Source organism: Phaseolus vulgaris, chromosome 10, assembly GCF_000499845.2.
Source record: "Phaseolus vulgaris cultivar G19833 chromosome 10, P. vulgaris v2.0, whole genome shotgun sequence".
NCBI classification, from domain to species: Eukaryota; Viridiplantae; Streptophyta; class Magnoliopsida; order Fabales; family Fabaceae; genus Phaseolus; species Phaseolus vulgaris.
The window spans coordinates 26,818,143-26,844,480 of record NC_023750.2 but is presented as its reverse complement, the minus strand read 5'-3'; the positions used below and the strand labels follow the sequence as shown (position 1 = coordinate 26,844,480).

Genomic DNA, 26,338 nt, shown 5'->3' with positions numbered 1-26,338 from the left:
GCCTTTTATCTCTCTTTCCCTGCTTCTAGGCATAACAAAATTCTGTTATGCTTTTCTGGCATGTGTCAGAACCCTGTCATGCTTTTCAGAGAAAGTGTACCTTCAGAATCAGCAATGGGGAGCGTGAGAGTCTGCGCATGTCTGCGCTTGGCTGCGCCTGTCTGTACCTTTAGCGGTACGGAGTGCTCTTTTGTCTGGACCGCACCCCTCTCAGATGGTGACACAGGGAGGCCTGCAACTCACATCTAACCACACACGTGTCACTTACTGGAAGGGCTCTAGCGCCTCTCTTTGTCTGCCTAAGCTACGCCCTTGCGGAGTAACTTAGGATGCTTCCCTTATCTGGGTAAATTGCACACTCTTAGGAGTGGGCGTCGGGTGTGGCTGGTCTAGGCACACTCACCGAACGTTACTCTCTGTGTAGGCGACTTACCCTTCTGGATGACACGCACGTAATGGGTTGAGGGAATCACCAGTCACCGACTGGCTTACTAGTTCCCTCAGGCCACTCTCGTGCATGATTCCTTGAGGTGTGCTCATGCGAGGTCCATGCGTAACGCTCTCGCTGGGAACCTTAGTCCCAGTTTAACTGCGTGTAACACGAGACCCCGATGACAATACACCCGATGACTGATCAGTGTTTATTCGCTACTCGCGCTCTGCCTCCAGGCGCGAGTCTGGGAACTGGTCTGCTGGTGGTCACTTGGCTACTGACCACCGATCACCATTCTGGGTGATCTATCCCCCGACCTCTCTGCCGCCTGATCTGTCGGTGGTAACTTGGTTACTGACCACCGATCACCTCTCTTGGCGATCGTCCCCCTACCTCTCTGCCACCTGGTCCACGTGTCACCCTGCGAGGGGTCCACGTGGTTCTCTGATGCTGACGTCATCGACTACCGATGACCGATCGGATCAAAGTGTAATCCTTGTACTCTGTTGAACAATTCGTTTCTGTGTTTGTTGAGATTGGTTGGGTGTTCTTGAGGTGTTCAAGATCAACAATCTTAGTGTTGGCCAAGGAGAGTGTGTTTCTTGAGGTGTTCAAGGTCATTCTCTTGGTTGTTGTGTAAGTGATCAAGTGGTGATTGCTTAGTGGATTTCCTCAGGGTTTCTTAGAAGACTGGATGTAGCTCTGGTTTGGAGTGAACCAGTATAAACAACTGTGTACAATCTCTCTATATCTAACTCTTTAAATTCAGTTTATTTGTTGTTTGCTGGTATAAACAACCGATTGTTTCTACGAAACAACTGATTGTTTTTCTGGTACTACAGCTTTTGCTGCTGTTTTGGCTAACTGATTTGCTGAATCAATTAGTTCGTGAGATAAATTCATTATAGTTTTGAAATGTTTGTGAAAACCCTCTTTAAACAATTCACCCCCCTCTAGTTTAAAGCCATCTTTTCTAACACTCATTGTTGTGCCCAACATAGCTGACAGGTTGAGGCCACCGGTGAAGTCTGACAAGGTGCTGGGACCTCACAAAGAGTCATGGTGCGAGTTCCACGAGGCGTTCGGGCACCATATCAACAACTGCATGGCGCTAGGCTATCAGTTGGATGAGCTTGTGAAGAATGGTTTCCTGAAGGATTATCTTGCTGGGTCTGCTACGACCACAGCCCTGACAGTACCAGAGGAGGATCAGGCGTATGAAATGCCGATCCATGGAGAGGTGCACACCATTTCTGGTGGCTTCTCTGGAGGAGGGCCCACTACCTCTCAGCGTAAAAGGTATGTGAGGTCAGTGAATTCAGTTGCTGAGTGGGGTTCGGATGATCCGTGGGAGTCAGACCTTGTGTTTACAAGGGCTGAACTACGAGATGTTGTCCCACATGACAATGACCCCGTGGTCATTTCGATTGTCACAGTTGGGAGAAAGGTGCATAGGGTTCTCGTCGACCGAGGTAGTTCTGCAGATGTCATGTTTTGGTCGACGTTCAATAAGTTGCAACTGTCCCCTGACTTGCTGAGGCGCTACACTGGATGCTTGTTTGGGTTCACAGGGGACCAAGTTGAGGTGCGTGGCTACCTGGAGCTAAGGATGACGTTTACTGATGGAACGGCGTCGCGTACCGAAAGCATCCAGTATCTAGTTGTGAATGCCAATTCAACCTATAACATCTTGTTGGGAAGACCAGCGTTGAATAGGCTAAGGTAGTGGCCTCCACGCGCCACATGAAGATGAAGCTGCCAGATCTTAGTGGCAAGGTGATTGTGATCAAGTCTGATCAGGAGGAGGCCCGGAAATGCTATGAAAATAGCTTGAAGGCAAAGAGAGGCGTGTTCATGGTACTTGAGCGATCGCCCGTTTCGGATACGCGAATGGAGGTAGAGCCCTTGGAAGAGGCGACGCCCGCGGAGTCGACGCTTGCTAAGGCCTCACACGCGGAGGCGACGCCCAAGGAAGATGCGCCTTTAGAAGAAGCACACGGAGAGGCCTCGCCCATGGAAGAAGCGTCAGAGGAGGCGACGCCCGATTCCGATAGGGCGACGCCTATAGAAGAAGACCGCAAAAATGAGTCTCGTGCAGAGAGCGTACGAGATAGGTGACCCCAACCAGTAGACAACGTAGTGGAAAGGCAGATAGATGGTAAGGTGTTCAAGTTGGGACGTTTGTTGAGCCAGGAAGAACAAGACGAAATGGCAGTAGTGATCTCACGCCACTTAGATGCATTCGCGGGGACCGCCGCAGACATGCCAGGCATCGACCCAGATTTTTTGTGCCACCATCTTACCATTGACGCCAAGGTTCGCCCTGTACGACAGAGAAGGAGGAAGTTCAACGAAGAGCGATGCCTCATCGTGAAGGAAGAGACGCAGAAATTGCTAAGTGCTGGACACATCAGGGAGATACAATACCCTTAGTGGCTGACCAACGTCGTTTTAGTGAAGAAGGCGAATGGGAAGTGGAGGATGTGCGTCGACTTCACAGATTTGAACAAGGCGTGCCACAAGGATTCGTACCCACTGCCCAGCATCGGCGCGTTGGTGGACAGCGCCTCGGGTTGCAAGATGCTGAGTTTCTTGGATGCATTCTCAGGTTACAATCAGATCAAGATGCATCCAAGGGATGAGAGTAAAACGGCGTTCATGACGGAGATGTGCAGTTACTGTTATAAGGTGATGCCATTTGGGCTGAAGAATGCAGGCGCAACCTACCAGAGGCTAATGGACAAGGTCCTTGCACCCATGCTGGGAAGGAACGTGCAGGCCTACGTAGATGACATGGTGGTGACTTCGCATAAGAGAGGGCAGCATGCAGCGAATCTGGAAGAGCTATTGCTACCATATCAAAGTACCGCCTCAAGTTAAACCTTGAAAAATGCGTTTTTGGCGTCGAGGCGGGGAAGTTCTTAGGCTTTATGCTTACACAGAGGGGGATAGAGGCGAACCTTGATAAGTGTGCAGCTATTATTGCCATGAGGAGCCCAACTTTAGTGAAAGAAGTGCAGCAGTTGACTGGGCGGATGGCAGCTTTGTCAAGGTTCGTATCTACGGGATACGAGAAGGGCCACCCCTACTTTCAGTGCCTCAAGAGGAATAGCCGCTTTGTGTGGACAGATGAGTGCGAAGCAGCATTTCTCAAGCCAAAGGAGTACTTGGCGACGCCACCAGTGCTTTGCAAGCCACGAGCAGGCATCCCTCTTCGATTATACTTTGCAGTAACAGAGTGGGCCATCAGCTCTGTGCTGGTCCAAGAGCAAGACTAGGCACAGAGGCCCATCTACTTCGTAAGCAAGGCCTTACAAGGCCCCGAAACAAGATACCAGTCGTTGGAAAAGGCGGCGCTGGTGGTAGTATTCTCAGCTAGAAGGCTCCATCTCTACTTTCATAGTTTTACAGTAGTGGTGAGGACGGACCGCCCCATCCAGAAGATACTACAGAAGCCGGACGTCGCCGGAAGGATGGTTCGCTGGGCGGTGGAGCTGTCGGAATTTGACATCCACTACAAACCCAAGGGATCCATCAAGGGGCAAGTCTACGCAGATTTTGTCGTAGAGCTCTCACTAGGAAATGCCCCCCAGGAAGCGGAGTTAGGATCATAGTGGATGGATCCTTCAACCAACAGGGAAGTGGTGCTGGAATAATCTTGGAGGGGCCTAATGGGGTGTTGATCGAGCAAGCCTTACGTTTCTCTTTCAAGGCAAGCAATAACCAAGCTGAGTACGAGGCGCTGATTGCTGGGATGCTCTTGGCAAAGGAAATGGGCGCTCAAAGTCTCTTGGCAAAGAGTGATTCCCAGTTGGTCACAGGGCAAGTAACAGGGGAGTACCAAGCAAAGGATCCACAGATGGCTGCGTACTTGAGGTACGTCGAAGTGTTGAAGGAAGCTTTCGCCGCTTTAGAGCTGGTGCATGTCCCAAGGGAGCAAAATGCCAGAGCTGACCTGCTCGCCAAGCTGGCCAACTCAAGCAAGGGGGGAAGGCAGAGGACAGTCATCCAAGAGACGCTCAAGACACCGTGAAAGTTTGTGGCAGACAACAGGGTGGACGTTCTTCACATTAGTGCAGCAAGAGGAAAGCCGAGGAGCCATCGCACTTTGATTCAAGATACGGCAAGGACACCCCGCATCAGCACCTATGCGGCCTCACCCGAAGGAGAGAAGTGTGCGCAAGTATGTGCCTTAGAGGAAGGCGACATGTGGATGACACCCTATAGGCGGTACATTGCAGATGGGATTCTCCCGGCAGAGCCTGGAGAAGGAAAGAGGATAAAGAAGAACTCTGCAAGGTACACTCTCGTTGATGGAGTGCTATTTAGGCATGGGTTCACGCATCCAATTCTGACATGCGTGAGTGGCGACGAGTGTACGAAGATCATGTCAGAGCTTCACGAGGGGATTTGCGGAAACCACGTGGGAGGAAGATCATTAGCTTCCAAGGTGATTCGTGCAAGGTTTTATTGGCCTTCAGTGAGGGAGGATTATGTAAGATATGCCCAGCGATGCAAGCAGTGTTAGATGCATGCTGATTGGCATAAGGCACCTCCAGAGGAATTGAGATCGATTTACAGCCCATGGCCCTTCCACATATGGGGAATCGATATTCTGGGGCCTTTCCCTCTGGCGATAAGGCAGATGAAGTACTTGATAGTAGCCATCGAGTACTTCACGAAGTGGATAGAGGCAGAACCAGTGGCCCAGATCACTGCGCACAAGGTACAACACTTTGTTTGGAAGAACATTGTGTGTCGTTTCGGGGTGCCAAGGCGTCTCATCTCATATAATGGCACTCAGTTTGCGAGCCAACAGTTGGGGAAGTTGTATGCAGAAGTAGGAATCAAGCAGGTGTTTGCATCAGTCGAACACCCCCAGACGAACGGGCAGGTAGAATCAACGAATAGAGTTTGCTAAGGAGATTGAAGCGCAGGCTTGAGAAAGCTAAAGGGGCGTGGGCAGAAGAAGTACCAAGGATCGTGTGGGCTTACCACACCACGCCTCAATCTTCCACCATGGAGACGCCTTTCAGCCTAGTATACGGGTCAGACGCCATGATCCCGGTGGAGATCCACGAGAGCTCACCCCGCCATGATAGAGGAATCCAATAAGGAAAGAAGGGTGAATCTAGACCTATTGGACGAGGCCAGAGAAGAGGCGAGGATAAAGGTTGAAGCCGTGAAGAGAAGAGTGGAGCATCAGTACAGCTCTAAGGTGAAGCCATGGCAATTCCAAGTTGGTGACCTGGTCATGAGGAAGGCTCATCCTTATGAGTTGGAGAACAAGCTGTCTCCCAAGTGGACCGGACCTTTCAGAATAACCGAAGCCAAGGGAAATGGTTCGTACAAGTTAGAGACTCTAGAGGGGGGCCCCCCATCCCACGCAGCTGGAATGCGGCCAATTTAAAATTTTATTTCAGTTGAAGAATTATGAAGTACACAGTTGTAAAGGGAACACTCTTTTTCCCTCTCGGGGGTTTTTTAATGAGGTCACCCAGGTAAAAAAGAAGTTCAAGAAAACTTTATCTCAACTTTTCCCCACACACAATGTAAGAGCAAAGATTAAGAAACAAAAAACAAAGGCTTAAGGCGTCGCCAGGCGTAGGCGTTGCCAGGTGTAGGCATCGCCAGGCGCAGGCATCGCCAGATAAGGGAGCTGGCGTCGAAACCGAAGCAAGCAGCGGGAGCACACGCTCATGCGCAGGCGTCAAGTCAAAAGGTACGCTCGGTATAAGTTAAAATCCGGGTGCCTAGTCCATGAGTAGGGGTTAAGGGATTCCTCTAGGACGCCCCCTCCTCAGGTAGGAATAGCTAGCCCCGGTGTCTGATGTTTAGACACCTCGCAAGGAAGTGGCGGGGGGCGTTTCCTTCGGGTGTGGGCATCAGACAGTAAGAAGTTTCGGAGTAGTGGAGAACCAAGTCACTTTGTGCAAATACACGCAGTTGAGGAGAAGCGCCATCCTTTGGGAAACCTTCTCCTTAGGCATAATCACCAACATCCCTGGTCATCTTGGTGTTTAGACACACCAGGGACGATACAGCTATGTTTCTAACACGCCTCTCCCTGGGCGTGGGCACCAAGAACACTGACCGCCTTGGTGTTTTCAGACACCCTGAGGACGAAACGACACTACCCCCAGGCAGGCCTCTCCTCAGGCGTGGGCACCAAGTGCGCAGAGATAAGGGCTAAGTTGCCTTGGTGTTTAGACACCCTGTGGACGATACGGCGCAGTTGTAATAGGCCTCTCCACGGGCGTGGGCACCAAAGTGCGACTTTTGTCCCAAGTGTTTAGACATGCTAAGGACGATGCGACCTCGCATTCAGCAGGTCTCTCCTCGAGCGTGGACACCCAGTACAGGTAAGATAAGTCCTCCTCACCCTTGAGCAATGTCGAGGCCACAAAAAAATGGTTAAGTCCTCCTATGCCTTTGGACGACGACGAGGCAGGCGATGCCTTCATGAGGTAGATTCCTCGCAGATACGAAGGCCAAGTGAAGTTTGAAGCGAAAAGATCAAGAGAAGGATATGCATCACAACATAGAAAGGGAGCAAGAGCATAAAAGAACACGCAAAAGTATGAAACCAGAATGATCAGGTATATTCAAAGTATGCAGAAGGCATTGTTCATAGAGACTACAAAGATTAGTTATGTGCAAAATGGGTAGCAAAAAATGTTCACAGTAGTTACAAAATACAAAAGAGAAGCTATTCTTCGGAGGCCTCCAAGGGCACTATCTTGTCGTCGACCACTTCATTGAATGGGCTTCACCCAGAGACGTCGATGTCAGGGTTCGTGCAGGCCGCTTGAACAAGGGCCTCAACAAACCCGTCGGTGAACCTCGTCGAAGCCTCCTCGCTCAGCTTTTCCTCTGCTACCTTGAAATGTTCGGCCTGAGTGGTCATCTCTTGATCCTTGGAGGTCAAGGCAGCAATCAGCTCCTGAACCTTGGCCTGAAGGTTGGCATTTTCAGTGGTCAGCTGGGCACATTCGTTGGTTTTTTCCTCGAGCGCAGCTTCGGTCTTCCCCAGTGTTTGTTCCCGATAAACACACTGGTTCTCGAGCTTCTTCTGCTGCGCCTCAGAGGTCTTCACCGTCGTTTCAAGATCGGCGAATTTTACACAGAGAGGCACCACCTGATTGAGGAGTTCAGCATGGGCTTGCCCCACCTCATGCAGCCGCTTGTTGGCCTCCTCCTTCGCCTTTTGTGCCACCCTCAAAGAAGTTTTGTAAGCTTCCTCTTGGCGCTCCCAGTGGCAGGCCAAGGTTTCTTTCTCTTCTTTCTGTAAGGCGACTTCTTTCTGTAGAGCTTGAAGGGTTGAGGCCTCGATCGCCCTAGCCTTAGCTTGCTCATGCCAGTTTTGCGCGCAAGCCATGAAGGCGCCCATATAATAGTATATACCTTTTTTTTTGGGCCCTTCAGCTCCCCTCTCCAAGAAGCCCCTCAGTGAGTCTTGGATGGGCAAGGGAAGTTTTGGAGCAGGCGGTGGGGCAGAAGTGGGCTCAGCCTCAGTTCCACCCTCCAAGGCCGTAGGTTGAGGGGGTGATGTGGCACTCGGAGGGTGTTCACTGAGGGATTCAACTCCGGAGGAAGAAGAGATGCCAGAGGTTGCAGTCTGAGGAGCAGCTTGAGTGGTCCTTCTTCTTTTGAAGACTTGCCCTCCAACAGAGTCCTCCTGGTCATCAAAAGGCACCACTACCACCCTTTTACCCTTTTCAAGGGGGGCTGGCGCGGCAGCGGCTTCAGCCAACGCAAGAGGCGTAGCTGCTATGGGGGGTGGTGAGTGTGGGGGGTGGTTTGGAGAGGATACAGATGGAGGAGGCGATGTTGGTGGGTTTTGAAGGTGAAGGCTAGGGGGAGTAGGGGCAGTCTCAGAGGTTGGAGGTAGGAAATCCCCAACCCCTTTTGCTGAAGCCTCGCCTTTGGGCTTCAAAATATGGGCGAGTTTCAACCTTCGTTGCTTGTCCATCCTTGAATTTGCACCAGTAAAATAAACACATTAGAGATTAGTCCCAAGCTTAGTCACTATGGCACGAGAAAGCAGATAAATCATAAAGCAAAAAACAAGCAGAGACAGAGTTGTCTAAATAGTAGAGGCAGAAGCAGGGGTGGCCCTCATACCCATATACTTGGCAAGGGCTTCAGCATTGATCCTGCCGGCAACTCGAACGTGGAGGAATCGCTCTGTAGCACACTCTGTCCCGTCTACACAACTGCGTTTTCTACAGAGTCACCCTCAGAACCTTCTCTTGGATCTCCAAACGTGACCTGCAAAACACACAGAAGGCGCCTCTAGCGGCCGTTTGCACTCCGACGATCAAGTTAGTCCACAGAACCACCAAATGAGAAAACTAGTAGTGTGTGAAAAACTCTTGCTCTCTGTTTTTCGTATCCCCCCATTCTCACCCTGATTCTCTCTTTTATGTCTCTTTTTTTGCTTCTGGGCATAACAGAATTCTGTTATGCTTTTCTGGCATGTGTCAGAACCCTGTTATGCTTTTCAGAGAAAGTGTACCTTCAGAATCAGCAGTGGGAGCGTGAGAGTCTGTGCATGTCTGCGCGTCTCTGCGCTTGGCTGCGCCTGTCTGTACCTTTAGTGGTACGGAGTGCTCTTTTGTCTGGACCGCACCCCTCTCAGAAGATGACACGTGGAGGCCTGCAACTCACATCTAACCACACACGTGTCACTTCCTGGAAGGGCTCTAGCGCTTCTCTTTGTGTGCCTAAGTTACGCCCTTGCGGAGTAACGAAGGATATTTCTCTCATCTGGGTAAGTGTATACTCTTAGGAGAACGTCAGGTGTGGCTGGTCTAGGCACACTCACCAAACGCTGCTCCCTGCGCATACAGCTCACCCTTCTCGGTGTCACGCACGTAATGGGTTGAGGGAATCACCAATCGCTGACTGGTTTACTAGTTCCCTCAGGCCACTCTCGTGCATGATTCCCTGGGATGTGCTCATGCGAGGTCCATGCGTAACGCTCTCGCTGGGAACCTCAGTCCCAGTTTAACTGCGTGTAACACGAGACCCCGATGGCAATGCACCCGACGACTGATCAGTGTATATTTGCTTCTCGCGTTCTGCCCCCAGACGTTAGTCTGAGAACTGGTCTGTTGGTGGCCACTTGGCTACTGACCACCGATCACCGTTCTGGATGATCTGTCCCCTGACCTCTCTGCCGCCTGATCTGTCGGTGGTCACTTGTTTACTGACCACCGATCACCGCTCTTGGTGATCGTCTCTCTGACCTCTCTGCCACCTGGTCCACGTGTCACCCTGCGAGCGGTCCACGTGGTTCTCTACTGCTGACGTCATCTACGACCGATGACCGATCGGATCAAGCATTATATTCGCGGCTTATCAGAAGGGAAGTATCAAAGGGCCCCGCGCTGGCCAAGATTTGGCAGACCTCGCGATCGAATGAGGGTAGCTCATCGAGGGATTTGGGCTTCGTTAGCTTGACCTTCTCCACCAATACAAGGGGAAGCCGTCGAGAGCAGTTTGGTCATAATCAGAGCAGCATACCCTGAAGAACTTGCCCCTCCATCCCTTGAAGGATTGCTGGAACAAGGTTAGGAGGACCCTCCCAGCGATGCTTCTAAAACTGACCTAGAGGCTTTTTCCCTGTTTCTTCACTTCGAGGAAGTGGAGAAAGACGTCGACAGAGGGGGCCTGCCCGAGATATCCGCATAATATGTTGAATGCCATGATGAAAGCCCAGCTGTTGGGGTGAAGCTGGGCGGGGGCAACATTGATCTCGGTTAAGAGCTCCCGTTCGAATGCGGAGAAGGGCAGGCACATCCCAATACGTTTGAAGACCACCTGGTAGAAAAAGAAGAAGGGGACCCCATTGTTGGCCCTCTCGTCTCCACATACAGGCTCGCCTGGGACACAGGGGAGCACGAAAATATCTTTGTCGTGCCTCCTAGCGAAGGCACGATGTTGATAAACGCCTGATCCTTCAATATGATCTTTCCATTATTTCATGGAGGTTAGGGAGGAGTGCTCTTCGAGCAGCTCGTCGGAGGCCTAGGTGTAAAGGGTCTTATAGTTGATCCTGGGGTGTGGTGGATTGGCGGTTGTTTTCGTACGCACCATAGGATTGATGAAAAAGCTGAAGAAGGAAGAAAAAAGCAAAGGCTTAGCAAGAAAGGTTTGAAGAAGCAAATGGGAAGAAACCCTTGAAAAACCCTACCCACGCGAGAAGAGAAGAACAGGGGAAACAACGAAGTGAGTAGAACACAGAAATGCAGAAAATATAAACAGTCCCAGGCAGTTATAAGAGCAATACAGTAAAGGGAAAGAGTCATCGAAGAAGAAAAACCATACCTTTTGAGTATCTAGGTGGTTGAAGATTGAAAGTGCGAAAGAGAGAGCAAAGGTTGCAGAGAAAGTTCGGGAAGATGAATAGTAGAGAGAAATGAAAACTGATGGAACAGTGCCTTAAGCGCGCGTTTTTGAAAGGTTATAACGTTAACTTGAGAAGCGCTAGCGGCACTCGTCCCCAGCCGTAGGATCGTGCCACGTGTTAAGAGACTGAAGCATAACTTAAAGTGTCACATCCTCAGCGCAGAGAATGTCACGTCAGCTGTTCAGAGAATGTCACGTCATCAGGAATGCCACGTGGATGGTAGGGCAAGGCCTTAGTCTTTTTGCTGAAACAAGTGTCAGCTCAAGACTGGGGGCTTGTGTACCGTCCCGTCCCTGGGCGTTGACCAAAGTCAAAGTCAAAGTCAAAGCCAAAGTCAAACATATGGTGGGACCCATCCAGGGAGCCCAGGGGGGAAAGTCAACAGGTTGACCGCTTAAGGCGTCGCCAGGATGAGGCGTCGTCAGGTTAAGGCGTGGCCAGGTTGAGGCGTTGCCAGGTTAAGGCGTCGCCAGGTTGAGGCGTCGCCAAGTTAAGGCGTCCATGGTGTCGCCCCCCAATACCCACGGGTAGGAAAGACCGTGGAGGGGGCGACACCCCGAGGGGCCCCAGTACCTCAGAAAAGTAGGAGAAAGGTGGCTCCAAGGCCATAGTTTTAGTACCAGTAGGGGGTAACCTGACTCGTGAAGTACCCATGCCACCTTTGGGAGACCCCTGGGACATATACGACCCATGAGAGGGCCACGCCCAGGGGCGAACCATGTGCTTCGTACGAGAGAAAGGTAGATACACTCCCAAGGCGAGTGACTAGAGGCTAGTGCGCACGAGTTGGCACTCAGAAAGTCACCCCTTGCGCCAGATGCACTTCGAGGAAGGAGGACTTACACGATGGAATGTCCCTAAGTTGGGTTACGACGCTGTAAGGCCCTCCACGAAGAATAGCGATCAAGTCAGAAGAACACATGGTAGTAAGCATTGAAACATCAAGGTATATAAGTGATCTTGCCGGTGACTTGTCCTTTGAAAGATCCGCAACGTCTAACTCCGCCTTCCGTAAGTCAGTGAACAAAACCACCAAAGAGTAGTTTACTCTGTGATCTCTGTGAGGACCGTGTTCTCTGCGAATTCTCTCTCTTCTCTCTGTGCGAAAACTAGCCACTTATCCATATGAAAAGCGTACCTTAGAAATGAGCGTAGAACCCCTTTATATACCTTGTCACACCCCCAAGTTACTTCGCGTACGAAGTAACTTAGCGTGTTTCATATGTTGGGTGTCTCGGGCAACCTCAATGTAGGTACCAGGTGCGATTTGGACCAGCGCGCATACCAGGTATTCCCTGTCGCGTGAACGATCACCCCTTCTGCCCACGCACGCCATGGGCTACAGAGCGCCGACCGACTGCCAGCTTCCTCAGACCACTCTTGTGCGCGGTACCGAAGGGCGTATGACTTCTCTAACTCCCGACGCCATGCCACACAAGGCTCGGCTGCAACGCTCTCACCGGGAATCCCCTCTCGTTCCCAGCTTAACTGCGTGTGACACAACGACCGATCAGCCTCGTGGCTCAGCTAGACGAAGATCGCGCATTCCCTCTGATCACCGATCTCTGCTTGATCGCTTTCTTCAAGCTGCATTAGCTTCCCTGGCCCACGTGTCCCACTAAGAACGACCCACGTGGCCATCAGTCGCTGACGTCACCCTAAACTGTGACCGACCGGATCACAAGTCCCCCAGTCTCGAGCTGCGTACTCGTTCTCAGCGAAGAGACTAAGTGCTCGTTCTCGGTGGCCACGTGGCAAGTGACGCCACATCACGTGCCACATCACGTGTTGCGCTTTAAGTGACGTTACGCTTTCCTTACTTAATCTTGTGACACGTGTGCGCATCAACGGCTAGCGTGAAACGTCGTTTGCATTTCCTTTATTCAAAACTTACGCGCCTCCACTGTTCCATTATCTTCTCCAACACGTTTCTCTGCAACTCTCGAACCCTCCCACTGCGATTCATCTTCTCCATTCCCAGGGTACCAGGAACCGTTCGCGATCACAAAAAGGTACCCCCTTTCTTCATCTATGGCATATTTGAATAACTTTTACCGATTGCATTGCTCAAAAACTGCGTTGTGCATACATCATGGGTCGTTTTTCCCTTTCCCGCACTGTACCAAGGCTTCTTCTGGTTTTTCTGCGTTTCACTTCTTCTTCCTCTTCGTCGTTTTCATTCCTCTACCTCCTTCGAACCATAGCGCTTTGCTCCCTTCGTCTTCCTCTTGTTTTTACTAATTCCTTACCTTTCCCTTCTCCATTGTAGTTACAGACAATGGCTAGCACCAAAACTACCGCGCGCCTTGCCTCGTCTTCGGGTGCACAGCCTTCCGCCAGTGCACCTTCATCGCTTTCCACGAGCGCCACTCCCTCGGCGGGAACACATGGCAGTAAGCATTGAAACATCAAGGTATATAAGTTTCCTTGAAAGTTTGCTAAGGTACGTTTTTATTCAGTTTACGTTTTGAACGCTTTAAAGCACTTTAAACGCTTTAAATGCTTTGAACGTTTTAAACGCGTCGAACGTTTCTAAATGCTTTAAGTGCGCTTTAAGACACTTTAAATGCGCTTTAAGACGTTTTCAATGCTTTAGACGTTTAAAAGAGGCTTTAGACGTTTGAGGACGGGGATCCATACTCAGTTTTACACACACACTCTAGTTGCTTGCTCGCAGACTCACAATATGCACAGGCAATTAGAGAGAAAGTTAGTTACTCAGTTATTTTACCACCTTCAGAGCATCCATTCACGGTGCTCCCATACGGAGGTGTGCCTTTTGATGTTTCTCGCTTGCTGACTTCATCGTCGGAGTGCAAACGGCCGCGAGGGCGCCCTTTGTTATCTCTGTTTCAGGTACTCACAGCGGCTAAAGGTGGGAATTTGGAACAAAGGCGAAGGAGTCCCTGATACGCAAGTCTTAGCTACGCACGAAGCACAATCTGGTCAACCGACGGGAACACTCTGTGACAAAAGGGGCTCTACCTGTTGATCACACTCTGACGATCAAGTCAGTGAGAGCATTTAAACTATAAATATTTTGTTTCAGTCTAGATTTCTCAGAAAATATTTACCTTTACTGAGGGTTTTAAACCCCTTTTATACACATTCTTACAACAATTTTCATCAACTAGAATATTACTTCAACAAGAATATAATTCCAACCGTAAGAATATAATCTCAACAACAAGAATATTTCATAAATGTGTACCTTTATTTTATGGTTACTAGTAGAACATTATCTCTAGCTGTTAATTTCTATTGAATTTTAGAATGACATTTGTACTTAACTAATTTTATTATTCCTCTATTATTTTAATTATCTTTTCAATACGGGCACCCAGCTATCTGGGTCGACCTCTTGACACATCATTGAGCTTACCATTTGATGGAAGAAGGCCAAGCACCAACCTAAAAGAGAGCCAAACATCAAGACATATTGGGCCAACTACAAGGGCCATGGCTAAGAGGCTTGATGAGGATTGGAACACTGCCACTGATGGCAGAGAAACTTACCTCTACATGTTCCAAGAGGTCCAAAATCAAGCGTAGCATAGTCTTTAAATTCTTGTCAAAGTAGTATAGGAATTTTCTTTTGTAAAATTGTTTAATTTGTAATTAGGATGAATTTTGGCTCCTAAAAACCAACCCAAGTTAGATTAGGGTTTCTAGAAACTCCTAATCTAACTAAGGTCGGTCACTTTAGGCCTAGTAAGCATCACATGAGACACACCATGTCACGCTTATCATGTGTGCTTGCATTAGGTGCCAATTCCATTTCATTTAGTTTGAATTTCCTTCACATTTGGCTATTTATTTCCGGTCCTCCTTAGGCTATAAAAGGAGAAGCCTACCTCATGTTTTTCTAAGATTAATTGAATAGTGAAATGCTGCCAAAATTGTGTCATTCTCACTCCTTGCCTAAACTCTCTTAGGAATAGGCTTTTAATCTTCAAATGTTCACCTACAAAGGGAGTTGGTCGAACCACTCCTACTCTTCCTACTTCTCATGCACCTCCAAGGCTATCACAACTCTTAGGAGAGCCTTGTTCCACCATCAATCCATGGAGCTTTCGCATTCATCAACAAAAACCGCAAGAAAGAAGACACAAATTCATCACCATTTGTCTTGGGTCGAGTTAAGTGTCTTCCCAAATTGACCTGCCCAACCGAAATAACACATTTAAGTGCTCGAATCGGATCTCCAACACGTTCAACCAGTACATACTAAACATCAATTATAAGTTTATTTGTTTTATTGTTCACAAAACATTTTTTTATTATACTTTAATTTCGTTTAGATTTATATGTTAAAAAAATTGATCATGATTTCAGTTATGAAATGAAAGCAATAATTTGACATTATAATTTTTTCAGATGAGTATAATAAATTATTTAACTTGATGATGTAGAATTTGATGTAATTAATAATGTGAAAAAATGTACTCAATGATATCAATTATTTCATGACACATAATCTATTGTATCTAAAGATTATGCATCTTTTTTCTTACTATTAGTACATGTAATTGATTGATGTAATTAGTGGATTCAGTTGTAAATCCAATGGTTATATATGGATTTAAAAATCTTTTAAAGTAATTTATATTTATTTTGAAAATTTAAACAAAAATATTAAAAAAAAACTAAGATAAAAAATATAATAAAAATACGTAACAGAAAGATATAGAGGTTGTACCGATCAGGTAATCGGAAGTGATGACGTGGCAGCAAGCGATAATATAGGCATGTCGAACGGGACACCTGGCTGACAGAAGGGAAGCACATCGGGAAGTTTGTGTAGTCGCCAGTTGTTAGCTTGGCGTTCTCCAATCTCTGGTATGTTTAACCGGCGGTCACCAGGTTTGCGTCATAGTCGCCGTATGTGAGTTCTAGGAGATCAGGTGGTTAGAGACCGCCTAAAGGGGCACATCGCCGAAAGATCAGGAAGGCTTACCTAAGGCTTTCAAGGGGTACAAGTACGAAGGACGAGGCTATCAGATGATCACTCCCTAGCCAGAGGTCGAGGCAAGGGAACAGTTTACCAGAACGTGCATAATGTGCAAGTGAAGCAAATTGTGATAGCGGCAGGCGAGACCACAGAGAAGGTGTGCATGGTGACACCCCGTACTCGCCGCTTAAGGGGTCGCGCTCCAAGGAAGCTGTAGTTACTCCTCGACGGGGTAACTTAGTCGAATAGCTTGAAGAGTAGAAGTGACGCTCAAGTGGAGAGGGATCCAGATGGTGACACGTGTACAATTGGATGTGAGCCACGTGTCCAGAGGTGTAACCGTTAGGAGAGAGAAACGCTCAGGTATATAAGGAACTCTTAACAGATTTTGAGGTACATTTTCTGAGAATACTAGAGTACGTTTTCCAGAACACTTGAGTACGCTAAGAGAACACTTGCATGGTTCCTTGAGTTTAGATTTTCTCTCTTAGTATTTGGTGATTCCATCACTGACTTGAGCGTCGGAGCGTGATCGGCCGCAGCGGCGCCACTCTGTTTCTATGTTTTCTTCAGGTTCTTGTGAGGAATAGAGACGTGAAGATCGAAGGCTAATGTGGTGCGAAGCTGATCGAGAGAAGATACCTTTGACGTGGCAAGACTCTTGCACTCGAGTCAACCGGCAGGATCAGAGGTAAATAATTAAATGATAAAAATGTATATATATATATATGTTCCCGCCGGTTGACCAGGGTCGTCTTTGTGCGTGGCTTGTCCTTGCGAGCTAGGGCACCTTCGTTTTGCCCCGTCTGTGAGTACCTGAAAAGAAGTGGACAAAAGGGCGCCCTCGCGGCCGTTTGCACTCCGACGATCAAGTCAGCTAGCGAGAAACATCAAAGTGACACACCTCCGTATCGGAGCACCGTGAACGAATGCTTTGAAGGTGGTCTAATAACTGAATACTGAATGCTTTCTTCCCTAATTTCCTGTGCGCGAGCAAAACAACTAGGGTTTGTGTGTGTAAAACTGAAACTTGTGATCCCCGTCTCAAACGTCTAAATCCCCTTTTAAACGTCTAAAGCATTTAAGGCGTCTTAAAGCGCATTTAAAGCGTATAAAAACGTTCAACGCGTTTAAAACGTTTAAAGCATTTAAAGTGCTTTAAAGCATTCGAAACGGAAACTGAATCAATGCATACTGATCTTGCAAGGGATTCAAACGTCGAAGGATTCGCCTCGTCAAACTCTATCTTCCACCTCCGCAACCGTGACAAGTGCAAGAACGCTCCAAGAACTCCAAGCAAACCTGCGAAACACACCAAACGGCGCCTCTAGCGGTCGGTGGCACTCCAACGCTCAAGTCAGCCTTACAAAACCACCAAAGAACTAAGAACTGACTCTCTGCGAGACTCGTGTGCACTCTGTGATTCTTTCTCTTTTCTCTGTGTGTGTAAATTGGTAACTTGCAAGAATGAATCTTACCCCCCCCTTTGCATGAGTGCGGAATGCCCTTTATATACTCTGGTCGAACCTCTCTCCACATGATTCTCTGATACTCTGTCACGCAAGGCTCGTATGCAACGCTCTCGCTGGAAATCACCCTTTGTTTCCAGCTTAACTGCGTGTAACACGAAAACCCGATGATCATCGCTCACACCAGATGACCGATCGGTGCACCATTGCGCCATGCCTTCTACTTCCAGGTGCCTATCTAGGCGCTGATCGCGCATCCTCTTTGACCACCGCCCCCTGATCACCGATCACCGGGTGACTTACTCAATGACTCATCTACTTCCCTGAACCACGTGTTCCACTAAGAACGGTCCACGTGGCTATCTGTTGCTGATGTCACCGACTGCCGATGACCGACCGGACCACCTACCTTAGCGAATTTTCAGGAAATCATCGATGTTCCAATGATTACTGCCACGTGTTCCTATGACTTGATCGTTATTCTCTGTGGAGAGCCTTACAGCGTCGTAACCCAACTTAGGGATAATCCATCGTGTAAGTCCTCCTTTCTCGAAGTGCATCTGGCGCAAGGGGGTGACTTCTTAGGAGCCAACTCATGTGCCCCAACCTCTAGTCACTCGCCCCGGGGAGCATATCTACCTTTCTCTCGTACCATGCACGTGGTTCTCCCCTGAGCGTGGCCCTCTCATGGGTCGTATCTGTCCCAGGGTTTCCCAGTGGTGGCGTGGGTACTTCACGAGTCAGGTTACCCCCTACTGGTACTAGAACTATGGCTTTGAAGCCACTTTTCTCTTCTCTTTATTACTGTTCTGAGGTACTGAGGCCTCTCGCGGTGTCGCCCCATCAACAGTCTTTCCTACCCATGGGTATCGGGGGGTGACACCGTCGATGCCTTAACTTGGCGACACCTCATCTTGGCGACACCCTAACCTGGCGACGCCTTAAGCGGTCAACCTGTTGACTTTCTTCCCTTGGGCCCCCTTGAGGGGTTCCACCATATGTTGACTTTGACTTTGGTCAACGCTCGGGGACGGGGCGGTACACAAGCCCCCCAGTCTTGAGCTGACACTTGTTTCAGCAAAAAGACTAAGGCCTCGCCCTAGCATCCACGTGGCATTCTTGCTGACATGACATTCCTTTGATTAGTTGACGTGACGCTCTCTGAGCGTTTGACGCGACATTTTCTGTGCTGAAGATGTGGCGTTTTAAGTTGCGCGCTAATCTCTCGACACGTGGCACGATCCTATGGCTGGGGATGAGTGTCGTTAGCACTTCAAGCTAACATTCTAACTTTCTAAAACGCGCGCTCAAGGCATTGTTCCATCACTTTTCGCATTCTCTACACTGTTCATCGTCCCTACGATTTCTACGACTCTTGCGTTCTTCTTCCCTCCGAAAGTTCCTGCCTTTCTATACTCCCAACACAAAGGTACAGTTTTTCTACTCCGATCGCCCTTACACTTTACTGTATTGATCTCATAACTGACTGGGTCTGTTTACATTTCTGCATTTCTTGTGTTCTTCTCCTTTCCTCCACATCTCTTCGTCCTTCCCTCTTTTCTGGATTTCTCGCGTGGGTAGGGTTTTTATAGGGTTTCTCTTCCCCTTTCTGTCTTAACCCCATTTGCTAAACCCTTTTCCTTTATTCCTTCTTCAGTTTTTTCATCAAACTGTGGCGCGTACGAAAACGACGTCCAACCCTCCACCCCCAAAAGTCAACAATAGGGCCCTTTACCCTTGGGCTCCCGACGAGTACTCGAGCCTGGTCTCCACGAAGGCCTGGAGGGATCATGTCGGAGAATCGAACGTCTACGACCATCGCGCCTTCGCGAAAAGGCACGACGAAGACATAACAGTGCTCCCTTGTACCCTAGGGGAGCCTGTATGTGGGGACGAGCAGGCCAACAATGGAGTCCCCTTCTTTTACTTCTACCAGGTGGTCTTCAAACGCATAGAGATGCGCCTGCCCTTATCTAGGTTCGAAAGGGAACTATTGACCGAAATCAACGTCGCCCCAGCCCAGGTACACCCCAACGGCTGGGCCTTTGTCAAAGCGTTCGACATTCTATGCGGGTTCTTCGGGCATGCCCCCTCTGTCGACATCTTCCTTCATTTCTTCGAAGTGAAGAAGTAGGGGAAAAGCCTCTGGATGAGTCTTAGCAACATATCTAGAAGGGTCCTCCTGACATTATTTCAACAGTCTTTCAAAGGGTGGAAGGGCAAATTCTTCAAAGTATGCTGCTCTGACTTCGATCTCTCCGCCCTTGACGACTTCCCCTTATACTGGGTGAAGAAAGTGAAGCTCACGAAGCCCAAATCCCTTGACGAGTTGCCCTCGACCGATCGAAAGGCTTGCCAAATTCTGGCCAGCGTGGGGGCTTTCAACACCTCTACCCTGATAAGCCTCGAGTACAACGCCGAGGCCCTCGCGAAATACATAAGTATAGGAGTCTCCCTTATAACCTTCTATTCATTGCCCTTTCTTGTTCTTACTTAGTGTATGACTTATCTGCTTTCTTTGTATAGTACTTAACTTGTGCCTAACCCCTACTGCATTTATCTTCTTGGTGCAGGTTCAAAGATGGACAAACAATGAAGGTTGAGGCTGGCTCAAATCCTGAAGTCCAAAGGCGAGGCTTCAACTAAAGGGGTTGGGGATTCTATACCTCCAACCTCTGCGACCGCTCCTACTTCTCCCAACTCTCGCCCTCAACATCTTCCCCCAACAATAGCATCTCCTCCAAACCCCCCTTCTCCTAACCATCCTCCAAGCTCACCTGCTCCTATAGCAGTTGTTCCTCTCGCCTTGGCTGGGGCTTCCGCTGAACCAGCCCCCCTTGACAAGGGTAAACGGGTGGTAGTGGTACCTTCTGATGACGAGGAGGACTCTGCTGGAGGGCAAGTCTTTAAAAGGAGAAGACCACTCGAGCTGCTCCTCAAACTACGACCTCCGCCACATCTTCTTCCTCCGAAGCTAAATCTCTTAGGGAACACCCTCCAAGTGTCAACTCACCCCCTCAACCAATGGCCTTGGAGGGTGGGATTGAGCCCGAGGCCACTTCTGTTCCACCACTTGCCCCGAAACTCCCCCTCCCAATGCAAGATTCGCTAAGGGGTTTCCTGGGTAGTATGGCTCCGCGCAGCCAAGCTGAAGGCCCCAGAAGGAAAGCATGTTCTATTACATGGGCGCCTTCATGGCCTGCGCCAGCACCTGGCGGGAGCAAGCGAAGGCTAGGGCGATCGAGGCTTCCACCCTCCAGGCTTTGAAAAAAGAAGTCGCCTCTCAGAAAGAAGAGAAGGAAATCTTGGCCAGCCGCTGGGTGCGCCAAGAAGACGCCTACAAAACTTCTTTGAGGGTGGCACAAAAGACGAAGGAGGAGGCCAACAAACGACTGCACGAGGTGGCGCAGGCTAATGCTGAGCTCCTCGATCAACTGGTGCCTCTTCGCGTGAAAATCGCCGATCTAGAGGAGGCAGCCAAGACCTCCGAGGCGCAGCAGAAGAAACTTGAGAACCAGTGCATTGATCGGGAGAAAACACTGGGGAAAACCGAAGCTGCGCTCAGGAAAAGACCAACGAATGTGCTCAGCTGACCACTGAAAACACCAAACTTCAGGCCAAAGTTCAAGAGCTGATTGCTGCCTTGGTTGCCAAAGACCAAGAAATGGCCACTCAGGCCGAGAACTTCAAAGTTGCTGAGGAAAAGCTGAATGAGGAGGCTGCCACAAGGTTCGCCGACGGGTTCACCGAGGCCCTTGTCCAGGCGGCCTGTGCTAACCCAGGTATCGACATCTTTGGGTGCAGCCCCTTGAATGAAGTGGTCGATGGCAAGATTGTGCCCTTGGAGGCCTCCGAGAACTAGCTTCTCCTTGCATTTTTGTAACCGTTGCAAACATCTTCTTTATAAACTTGTATTTAGCAACATTTGAATTTGTTTGTAATCTTGACGCTTGATTTTGTCTAAATGTTTATTTGCTTTATCTTTAGATACTTGTGTACTTTTAGCTTCTCTTGCTCTTTCATCCGCCTCTGCTTTCTCTATTATATCGACTGTGTTACCCTTGGTACATCTCTTCATCGCTTTTGACTTTAACTCTTTAGGTAACACGTGACCTTTTTTCTTACTCTTCCCTTCTGAGTCGCGATGTATACCCTTCTCCTGATCTTTTCATTTAGAACTTCACTTGGCCTTCGTATCTGGGAGGAATCTCCCTTATGAAGGCGTCGCCTGCCTCGTCATTGCCCAAAGGCAAAGGAGGATTCAACTTCGCGTATTTTTCTTGTCTTTGATAACTCATGTTTGTATCCTTCTTTTTCTTCTTGCTCTTTACTTACTTGTCTTGAGTCCCCAGGCACTTACTGCCAGAGGCATCGCTAGCTCTCTCATCGCTTACGATGAAAAAGGGGTCTCATCTTCTTTTCTGGCCTCTACATCGCTCAAGGACGAGGGACAACTTGATCTCTTATATGGCCTCGACGCCGCTCGAGGGCGAGGAGGCCTATACGACGACGCCGTATCGTCCATGGAGTGTCTCAAACACCAAGGCAACTTAGCCCTTATCTCTTCGCGCTTGGTGCACGCGCCTGAGGAGAGGCCTACTACAGCAGCGCCGTATCGCCCTCAGGATGTCTAAAAACACTAAGGCGACTTGGTTCTCCACTGCTCGAAACTTCTTGTTGTCTGATGCCCACGCTCGAAGGAAGTGCCCCCCGCTACTTCCTCGCGAGGTGTCTAAACATCAGACACCGGGGCTAGCTATTCATACCTGAGGAGGGGGCATCCCGAAGGAATCTCTTAACCCCTGCTCAGCGACTAGGCACCCGGATTTCATCTGACACCGAGGCTAGCTGTTCATACCTGAGGAGGGGGCGTCCCGACGGAATCCCTTAACCCCTGCTCAAGGACTAGGCACCCGGATTTCAACTTATGTCTTAACATCTGACACCGGGGCTAGTTGTTCATACCTGAGGAGGGGGCGTCCCAAAGGAATCCCTTAACCCCTGCTCAGGGACTAGGCACCCGGATTTTAACTTATACTGAGCGTACCTGTCGTCTTGATCTATGGGTATGAGCATGCGCTCCAGCTACTTGCTCTGAATTTGACGTTTGCTTCCTTATCTGGCGATGCCTCGTCTTGGAGACGCCTCATCTTAGCGACGCCTCATCTTGGCGATGCCCACACCTAGCGATGCCTTGATTCTTTGACTTTAGTTTCTTTAATCTTTGATCGTACATTGTGAGAGGGGAAAGCTGAGACATAATTTTCTTCAACCTCTTTCCTTTTTATTTGGGTGACCTCATTAAAAAACCCCCCGAGAGGGAAAAAGAGCGTCCCCTTTACAATTGTGTATTTCATACAGACTTTTAACTAAATAGAGCTCTAAATTGCACGCGCTTCCCTAGGCTTCGCCCTTTGTACTAGAGGGGCGCTCCCATACCCTAAACACCCCCCTCTTCGTCTTTACACTATTCTCATAGCATCTTCGGGCTTCTTCCTGATCAGACTTGATCACAATCACCTTGCCGCTTAGATCTGGCAATTTCATCTTCATATGGCGAGTGGAGGACATTGCCCTTAGCCTATTCAGTGCTGGTCTGCCCAACAAGATGTTGTAGGCTGAATTGGCGTTTACAACCAAGTACCGAATGCTCTCCGTACGTGACGCCGCTCCATCGGTAAACATTGTCCTCTGTTCTAGATAGCCATGTACCTCAACTGGGTTGTCTGCGAATCCATACAGGCATCCGGTGTAGGGTCTCAATAAATCAGGGGACAACTGTAGCTTGTTGTAGGTCAACCAAAACATGACATCAGCGGAACTGCCCTGGTCGACGAGAACCCTATGTACTTTCCTTCCAGCTGTGACGACCGAAATGACCACTGGGTCATTGTCATGTGGAACGACGTCACGTAGGTCAGCTCTTGTGAACACGAGGTCTGACTTCCACAAGTCATCCGAAAATTCCTCAGCAACTGAATTCACTGACCTCACATACCTCTTACGCTGAGAGGCAGTGGGCCCTCCTCCGGAGAACCCACCAGAAATGGTGTGCACCTCCCCATGGATTGGCATTTCATGAGCCTGACCCTCCTCTGGTACCGCCAGGGTTGTGGTCGCAGCAGACCCAACAAGATAATCTTTTAGGAAACCATTCTTCACAAGCTCATCCAATTGATAGCCAGCGCTAAGCAGTTGTTGATATGGTGCCCGAACGCCTCGTGAAACTCGCACCACGACTCTTTGTGGGGTCCCAGCTGTTGAACCAAGTGGTGTTCATTGTTTTGATGAATCCAATCCTTTGAAGGATGACGAAGCCTCTGCTTTGCTTGTTGCTGCTATGCTGGTTTAAGCCTTGTTCTGGAGTAGTTCTTTGTTGTAATCAACCCTCAGATTAAATCTCAAAGCAATTAGCATCTCACTTTTATCAAAGCAAAATGTTTTTCAAACTAAGTTGAAACAACCGATTGTTTTGTCGAAACAACCGATTGTTTACACTTAGGTGTTTTGAGAAAGTTTGAAAACTGTTTTTGAATGGTGTATTTTGTTAAGTAACAAAACAACCGATTGATTCGAGGAAACAATCGATTGTTTGTTTTAAAACCATAACAAAAAAACTGTTTTCTTTGACTGAGCTTTAAATGCTTTAACTGAATACGCTCCAGTCATTAAATGCTTTGACCAATCTGTTTTAACTGCTATTAAGAGTTTGTTAAGATTTGATAACAAACTATATTCTTAGATATATTCTGAAAAACTGTTTTTAAGTTTTAAGAATCTTGAAACATAGTTTTTTTTTTACAAGAAGAGTTTTTCAAAGAGTTCTGAGATTGCTAAAGAGTTGAGAGATTGATCAAAGTGCTGAATAGGATTCTGCTTGTATTGATTTCAGATATTCATCTGTAACAAGTATAATCTTTGTAAACTGTTGAACAATTCGTGTGTGTGTTTTGCTGAGATTGGCTGTGTGTTCTCGAGGTGTTCAAGATCAGCAATCTTAGTGTTGGCCAAGGAGAGTGTGTTTCTTGAGGTGTTCAAGGTCATTCTCTTGGTTGTGGTGTAAGTGATCAAGTGGTGATTGCTTAGTGGATATCCTCAGGGTTTCTGAGAAGACTGGATGTAGCTCTAGTTTGGAGTGAACCAGTATAAACAACTGTGTACAATCTCTCTATCCTTATCTCTTTAAATTCAGTTTGTTTGTTGTTTGCTGGTATAAACAACCGATTGTTTCGAAGAAACAACCGATTGTTTTTTCTAGTATTACAGTTTTGCTTGCTGTTTTGGCTAACTGAATTGCTGAATCAATTGGTTTCTGAAATAAGTTCATTCTAGCTTTGAAAAGTTTGCGAAAACCCCTTTAAACCATTCACCCCCCTCTAGTTTAAAGCCATCTTTTCTAACACCAGCACCTTGTCAGACTTCACCGGTGGCCTCAACCTGTCAGCTATGTTGGGCACAACGATGAGGTCTTTTAGCTCTACCACAAAATTGTGCCTCAGTGGTCTATTTCCTTCCCTCGCTGGCCTGTTTCCCTCTGCTCGACCCCTGGGTTGGGGCCTTCTTGCCTCGTAGGGGCGCTTCCTGTCTTGGTTCTTCCTCCCTGTCGCGGCCTCGTGGAACCTAGCGGGTTGTGCGCGCGTCAGCGCTCTTGGGCGCGCGGGCGCGACCCACGTGCGTTTCTCATACACTTCACCATCAGAGGCGATGTGTTCCACCGTGCGGCGCCTTATTTCAGTGAAGGTTTTGGGGTGGTTGCGAATGATTGATTCGCAGAAAGGCCCAGGGCACACTCCCTTTCTGAATGCGTATACGATCATGGGCTCTTCTATGGTCTCAACCTTCACCACTTGGGCCCCGAAACGGTTTATATACTCCTTCAAGGTCTCGCCTTGGTATTGCTTCACGCCGAATAGGTCAAATGAAACCGGTGGTGGAGCCCTGTTGGCTAGATACTGCTCTCTAAATAACTGTGAAAGCTGTGCAAAAAACGTGATATGACCCTCTGGGAGGCTGACGAACCAGTTCATGGCCATTCCAGTCAAGGTGCTCATGAAGAGCTTGCACCTTACAGCATCAGAGCCGCCAACCAGCATCATCTGCGTGTGGAACGCAGTGAGATGCGCCTCAGGGTCCTCCATCCCTGTGAACGTCACCTTGGGCCCAGTGAATGTGTTGGGGATCATCGTCTCCAGGATCTGCTGCGAGAACGGCGTAGAAAACTCCCTTGGTGGGGTGAAGGGTTTGGCCTCATCTACGTCGCGTTGTCCTGTGGGCTTGCGCCACCCGCGACGTAACTCCTCATTTATGCGATGGAGCTCCTCATTTCTCGCCTGGGACGCCGCGAGATCCTCCTGCATGCGATCTTATTCAGCCTTTGACGCTGCCATTGCTTCTTGCATCCCTGCATCATACCCGTGAGTTGTTGCATGGTCATCTCTTCACTCTCAACACGCGTCGTACCTTGCCTCGTGGATCTCATCATTTGTGGTTTCTGGAACTTCCTCTAGCTGTCGTGCAACTCCAAAGGACGTTGGGACTTGACTTCAATAAACACAAACAAACTGAACCCAGAGCACTTGGTACAATTGCTCAAAGTTCGCGACGAACAGTGGACCTTGGAGAAATCTTGAAGGGAGTAGCTTGAGAACTGGAACTGAGGAACTGCGTGATGGGACTGATGTTTTAAATCGGCCCCACAGTGGGCGCCAAATGTTCCCGCCGGTTGACCAGGGTCGTCTTTGTGCGTGGCTTGTCCTCGCGAGCTAGGGCACCTTCGTTCTGCCCCGTCTGTGAGTACCTAAAAAAAAGTGGACAAAGGGGCGCCCTCGCGGCCGTTTGCACTCCGACGATCAAGTCGGCTAGCGAGAAACATCAAAGTGACACACCTCCGTATCGGAGCACCGTGAACGAATGCTCTGAAGGTGGTCTAATAACTGAATGCTTTCTTCCCTAATTGTCTGTGCGTATAGTGGGTGTGCGAGCAAAACAACTAGGGTTTGTGTGTGTAAAACTGAAACTTGTGATCCCCGTCTCAAACGTCTAAAGCCCCTTTTAAACGTCTAAAGCATTTA

General features: G+C 48.8%; 3 protein-coding genes across 3 annotated transcripts; 2 read left to right on the top strand and 1 right to left on the bottom strand.

Moving 5' to 3' along the window:
* The first annotated feature begins 4,640 nt into the window (after positions 1-4,640).
* LOC137817815 (uncharacterized) lies at positions 4,641-4,961 on the top strand. The gene has a single exon (XM_068621039.1). It carries the CDS (start codon positions 4,641-4,643, stop codon positions 4,959-4,961), a length of 321 nt encoding a protein of 106 aa, XP_068477140.1.
* Positions 4,962-5,528: 567 nt separating this feature from the next.
* LOC137817814 (uncharacterized) lies at positions 5,529-5,843 on the top strand. Its single transcript, XM_068621038.1, has one exon. The coding sequence runs from the start codon at positions 5,529-5,531 to the stop codon at positions 5,841-5,843; it is 315 nt and encodes a 104-aa protein (XP_068477139.1).
* Positions 5,844-22,667: 16,824 nt separating this feature from the next.
* On the bottom strand, positions 22,668-25,624 carry LOC137817813 (uncharacterized). Its single transcript, XM_068621037.1, has 2 exons — positions 24,677-25,624; positions 22,668-23,423 (listed from the first exon to the last, which is right to left on the bottom strand). Exons 1-2 carry the CDS (start codon positions 25,622-25,624, stop codon positions 22,668-22,670), a joined length of 1,704 nt encoding a protein of 567 aa, XP_068477138.1.
* Between the last annotated feature and the right edge of the window lie 714 nt (positions 25,625-26,338).